The 6934-nt window shown below is 32.6% G+C and overlaps 1 protein-coding gene across 1 annotated transcript in view; it reads left to right on the forward strand.

Moving 5' to 3' along the window:
- Window positions 1-4310: 4310 nt before the first annotated feature.
- Window positions 4311-6934, forward strand: part of LOTGIDRAFT_134995 (hypothetical protein) — a gene marked incomplete at both ends in the record, with an annotated part of 6994 nt that continues 4370 nt past the window's right edge. The window contains one exon of the mRNA XM_009068826.1: window positions 4311-4527. Coding sequence (XP_009067074.1) covers window positions 4311-4527 — 217 coding nt within the window. The remainder of the gene's footprint in view (window positions 4528-6934) is intronic.

A 6934-nucleotide genomic window follows, 5' to 3' on the forward strand; every position in this document is an offset into this window, starting at 1 on the left:
TTAATATTTTTATTATTTAATATTTTTATTATTTAATATTTTTATTATTTAATATTTTTATTATTTAATATTTTTATTATTTGATATTTTTTATTATTTAATATTTTTATTATTTAATATTTTTTATTATTTAATATTTTTATTATTTAATATTATTATTATTTAATATTATTATTATTTAATATTATTATTATTTAATATTTTTATTATTTAATATTTTTTATTATTTAATATTTTTATTATTTAATATTATTATTATTTAATATTATTATTATTTAATATTATTATTATTTCATATTTTTATTATTTCATATTTTTATTATTTGATATTTTTATTATTTGATATTTTTATTATTTAATATTTTTATTATTTGATATTTTTTATTATTTAATATTTTTATTATTTAATATTTTTATTATTTAATATTTTTCAGTAGAAACAGTAAGAATGACGAACTATAATAAATATTATAACCATGAATTGTACAACAAAGTTCACGATTATTTATCGTCGAAGGACACCACATCTAAAAAACCATCCTCCATGTCCTTTCTGGGATTCCAGTATTTCGATCTTCCGCCTGCTCCCAAACATAAATATGATGAAGTTTATCCAGACGTGTTCCTGGGAGATGGGTGAGTATATAAAAAAAGTTTTATGATGGAAGTGAGGAAAGCCTAGATTTCTATTGAAACTTGATGTCGAATTGCAAAATACGACTGTAGAGCACAATGGCAGTGTCAGCCTCCCAAAACTGGGGGAAGTATGGGGAAGACAAACTCAATGGTAGGGGGAGATTTGTGCTGGGGGGTTGGACAACTGTCCAGGCTGATTTCAAAATCCAGTAACTCAACAACATGGAGGTTTCATAGTCACAAACCTCTCATTGAGCGTCTGAGAGGGATCTCTCAAGAAAATTTTCAAAAAATTCATTTGGTGCATTCTGACACATATTTTGGGGCAAAAACAATTAAACAATTTTTTGTTCTTAAATTTGCTGAAATCTTTGTATAGGGTCATTTTGAACAAACGGTGGTGTTGTGTTTTCTTTTTTTGTCGCCTAGTGCAGGGGTGTCAATTAGTCTAAAGACAGTCTACCACTGACAGAATATCATCCTAAATCTCAACTGCACTGCACCACCAATTTCATACAATAACTATAACAATTGAATTCTGAAGGATCTTGTCAACTGACTGATTCATTACCAATCTCCTTGATAATGGTCAGTGTTGACTTGTCCAAGATTTACAGGGGAAAATTAACCATCAAGAATCAATATTGTTCTACAATTTCTAGCTTCGAGATATTGTCTTGGGTTCCTGCAATTCCATTTCTGTAATCTTCTGACTGATTAAATCTATAAAAGGGGGATAAGCCAATGGATTAAGACAGGAAATTAATGGAGAAGGAACCTAATGATTGACGTCTGTTCTTCATAACTATTATATATTAAACTGTAAACTTCGACGTATTAAACATTCAGGTATAAATATTCAAACTGGCCAATTAATAGGCTTCTACATACGTTTGTTTTGTAAATAAAAGCACACACAAAACTGGCATAGATTACAGGCAAACCCTCTCGAATTTAAAACATTGTTTTGATTGGTTAAAATTCAGTCAACAATTATATCAAAAACATTTGGAGCTTGTATTGTTTCTACTGAATGAATGGTATCATATTAATAGGTTATTGAAAATATCTTCTGTAAATATTTTAATGAGAACAGATATATCTGTCTCACTATACAGTTTATATGGTAACTCTACTGAACGAGTTGTATCATATCAATACGTAACTTGTGTCAAGATATGAATGAAATACGGACGACAGAAAATGAAATGAATGAAGTCTTGCGACCTTCTTTTCTGTACCTTGTGGGCTAATAAAGACGGGCGACGCCATGCAGGGTGCAATGAAGGAAATTTTGTCTAACAGCAGCATCAGCCTGCTCTTTTTCAATTTCCAAATGTCGAGGGATCTTTAACATGTACAGCCTGTAGCACACAGGACCTTGGTTTATTGTCCCATCCAAATAATAGACACTTTTCCATGTCAGCCTCTCTTGCCTGCATCACTGACAGGGGGAAACCGGGTTGAAAAATCTGAAGGTATTATCTCAACATATGCCGGAATTGAACCCGAGACCTTCAGGTAAGCGAGCAAGCATCTAACTCACTGAGCCAGACAACTGAACAGAGGACTGGTTTGAGCACTACTAACTGAGGTTATCTAACGTAATTATAATGAAGTTTCTATTGACCATTATAGTTTAAATACTAAACCAAATGAATTGTAGAAACCATGAAAGTGATAAGAACATAATTTCATAAAAGCACTGTCTTCAGTCACGAAATAGCACTGTCTTCAGTCACGAAATAGCACTGTCTTCAGTCACAAAGTAGCACTGTCTTCGGTCATGAAGTAGCACTGTCTTCAGTCACAAAATAGCACTGTCTTCAGTCACAAAATAGCACTGTCTTCAGTCACAAAATAGCACTGTCTTCAGTCACAAAATAGCACTGTCTTCGGTCACAAAATAGCACTGTCTTCAGTCACAAAGTAGCACTGTCTTCAGTCACGAAATAGCACTGTCTTCGGTCATGAAGTAGCACTGTCTTCAGTCACAAAATAGACTAAAATTGATGGTGTTATGAAAGAGGTTTTCTCAACAAATCATAATAAGATAACTATTGACTATTGTAGTTGTAAGAAACAGTGAATAGATTAAGAACAATGTTATACAATGTAATATCTTGACTGTACTAATTCACACTATTGTATCAGTCTGGTTTTGACTGTCTTTATGTGTCTTTAATAGAATTCAGGAGACTGGAGTTTGTTTATGGCAAGATATTTAAAACCCGTCTCTAGGGACCTTCTTAACAAAAAACTATGTCAAGTTTTATTCTACTGAATACAGTCTAATGATGTTTATGTCTATAAACTTGAACTTTATCACCATTCCCAACATACAATATTCATCATGAATAGTTATTCTTCTTAACAAAAATAATATTTGCAAATTTGCATTTGTCTACAGTATATTCAGGCCCTGTATTCTTGAAACGATCTCAGCGCTAGGACATCCTAGGGTCTAAACTGAAACATTATTTCTAGGATATCCTAGGGTCTTAACTTCTAACACTGTTACTAGGATATCCTAGGGTCTTAACTTCTAACACTGATTCTAGGATATCCTAGGGTCTTAACTTCTAACACTGTTACTAGGATATCCCAGGGTCTTAACTTCTAACACTGATTCTAGGATATCCCAGGGTCTTAACTTCTAACACTGTTACTAGGATATCCCAGGGTCTTAACTTCTAACACTGATTCTAGGATATCCTAGGGTCTTAACTTCTAACACTGTTACTAGGATATCCTAGGGTCTTAACTTCTAACACTGTTTCTAGGATATCCTAGGATCTTAACTTCTAACACTGTTACTAGGATATCCCAGGGTCTTAACTTCTAACACTGTTACTAGGATATCCCAGGGTCTTAACTTCTAACACTGATTCTAGGATATCCTAGGGTCTTTACTTCTAACACTGTTTCTAGGATATCCTAGGATCTTAACCTCTATTACTGTTTCTAGGATATCCTAGGGTCATAACTTCTAACACTGTTTCTAGGATATCCTAGGGTCTAAACTTCTAACACTGTTTCTAGGATATCCTAGGTTCTTATCTTCTAACACTATTTCTAGGATATCCTAGGGTATTAACTTCTAACATTGATTCTAGGATATCCTAGGTTCTTATCTTCTAACATTGATTCTAGGATATCCTAGGAGCGTAACTTCTAACACTTTTTCTAAGATATCCTAGGGTCTTAACTTCTAACATTGATTCTATGATATCCTAGGGTCTTAACTTCTAACACTGTTTCTATGATATCCTAGGGTCTTATCTTCTAACACTGTTTCTAGGATATCCTAGGGTCTTAACTTCTAACACTGTTTCTAGGATATCCTAGGGTCTTAACTTCTAACACTGTTTCTAGGATATCCTAGGGTCTAAACTTCTAACACTGTTTCTAGGATATCCTAGGGTCTTAACTTCTAACACTGTTTCTAGGATCTCCTAGTGCTAAGGTGCTAAGATCGTTTTGAGAATACAGGTTCAGACTAGGCAGGGCATGCTCACTCATCAAGATCAGCTAATTCAGCTCTGCGGCTGGATTTGTAAACTTGACATCCACATCACTGATAATGTTTATGTTGAATTTGGGTTTGTCATCTCAGCATCCCTGTCAAAGAGTTTACATTAGTAATGTTTATTTAATATTTGTATTCCAGCGTAGTGGCCCAAGATAAAGATGAGCTAACAGCAATGAAGATCACACATTTAGTGAACTGTTGCGAAGGGAACAGGTACAATCAGGTGAACACCAATCAAGAGTACTATAACGATGTCAACATTAAATACCATGGTATACCAGCTCAAGATGTTGCTACATACAGAATCTGTGATGAATTCCAATCAGCTGTCGAATTTATTGATGAGGCCTTAAAAAGTGGTGGTAAGTAGCTTGATTGATATTAATAGGTATGTTTATAGATATATCCTCATCTTGGTTGACACAATTTAATACAATGCAGAAGAGTAGGATGTAAAACCCCTTTATAGCTTTGTCGGTAGCAAGTTGGATTGATGTCTGCTAGTGATTTGATACTACGACCAGTGCTGGTGATAGTTGGCCAGGTGTTGGCCATCAACCCTGATCACCAAATAAACATTATCAACTATGTGGACTCCCTGAAAGGGTGGTCAAGTTGACAAACATCACAAATATCAAAAATTTTTTTTAGCTATGTGGACTCTCTGAAAGGGGAGCTATTAGTAACAAACCTTAACTTCAAAATATCAGCTATATGGACTCTCAGACAGGGATGCTAAGTTTATTATAACATAGTTGTCCAGTGACATTAGGTGTTCCAGAAGAATCAATAACTAACATTTAGAATGAGAAATATTCCAAGCTAATACAGAGTTAGAAATAATAAAACAGAACTTGAATCATGTTGTTAATCAGAGTTCCATGCTATTCAACAGAGTTATACAATTGTTACTCAATAATTAATAGTATATGAAAGAATTAAGTAATTCTGGTGAGAGTTTATTATACTAATTACTATATTCTATATACAACACCTATACATCAATAGATTCCTACAACCTGACTACAAAGTCAGTCAGTTCTTAGTCTTTTATTTTATATTGTTTACTCTCTAGAGACCAGATTAAAGGCATAGAATATTCGAAGAATGTTTTTAATCAGCTGAGATGAATGATACAGATAAAATTTCAATGACAAAATGAGATATTTAACTCTTTCAAAATAGTGACTCTTTAACCATCTACATAATTATTTAATATTAAACGAGTTGTTTGGTGAAGTCAGGGTCTATGCATGATGTTTAATATTATTTTATTCACCGAGGGTTAACTTCAAGGATGTCTTGCCCAAGTTTTCTGGCCCCTGTGACAAGAAACATATTGTTAGAGAAATGAATTTAAGGTTTTTCTCGATCTCCACACTTAAAGGGATAGTAAAGGAGTTTTCTACATATTTTTTGAAATCATCAATTTTCACCATTCAAATTTTCAATCAAATGTCTGTGTTTCCTGCAATTCCACTGAAACTGAGTGCATTATGACGTTACCAATCAAAAAGTCTTTATGTGATAAAGAATATTTTAGGGATTAGTGATGACATCAAACACTTAGTTTTAGTGGAATTGCAGGAACCACAGACGTCTGGTTGAAAATTGGAATGGTGCAAGTTGATACTATAAGTGTCCCCATACTGAAAAAATGTTTAGAAAACCTCTTTACAATCTCTTGAAGTCATTTATCTTAAAAATCAAGTCTAATGACCTAACCTGTATATGAGATACAATGAAGACAGCTGGAATGGAGGATAAAATCACAATATAATATATTAGACTTGGAATGGGTTTATAATAGACACAAACAATCTTCTCATCCTCAGTCATATTATCATAAATCAAATCTAATAGCTGTTACATGTCGATTTTCAACTACCTTATTTCACCAATATGATCTAAAGACAACTGGGATACATTTTCCAATAAATTTGGACTAGTAACAATTGGGAAAGTACTTGCTCTTTATGAATTATGAATTAGGCTTTTCGACTTCTTGATATAAACTTAAGACAGCTAATAATGGAGGTCCATTCTTCAGTGTATTTGAACTTGAAATGAGTACACAAACTTGCTCTTTATGAATTATGAATTAATCTTTTAAACTTAAGGCAGCTAGGTTTATTCTTCAATGTATATAGACTTGAAATGAGTACACAAACTTGCTCTTTATGAATTATGAATTAATCTTTTAAACTTAAGGCAGCAAGGTTTATTCTTCAATGTATATAGACTTGAAATGAGTACACAAACTTGCTCTTTATGAATTATGAATTAATCTTTTAAACTTAAGGCAGCTAGGTTTATTCTTCAATGTATATAGACTTGAAATGAGTACACAAACTTGCTCTTTATGAATTATGAATTAATCTTTTAAACTTAAGACAGCTAGGTTTATTCTTCAATGTATATAGACTTGAAATGAGTACACAAACTTGCTCTTTATGAATTATGAATTAATCTTTTAAACTTAAGACAGCTAGGTTTATTCTTCAATGTATATAGACTTGAAATGAGTACACAAACTTGCTCTTTATGAATTATGAATTAATCTTTTAAACTTAAGACAGCTAGGTTTATTCTTCAATGTATATAGACTTGAAATGAGTAAGTAAAGGACATGAACTTTATAATTATAATGAATGAGGCTTTTTAAAAACTTACCACAATGAATGGAGTTTTACATCCTACTTTCTGCACCAGGTGGCTAGTTTGGAGGTTAATATTCCGATGTATTGGACAAGGAAAGAGCAAGTA

The sequence above is a fragment of the Lottia gigantea genome (genome assembly GCF_000327385.1).
Source record: "Lottia gigantea unplaced genomic scaffold LOTGIsca_94, whole genome shotgun sequence".
Classification (NCBI taxonomy): domain Eukaryota; kingdom Metazoa; phylum Mollusca; class Gastropoda; family Lottiidae; genus Lottia; species Lottia gigantea.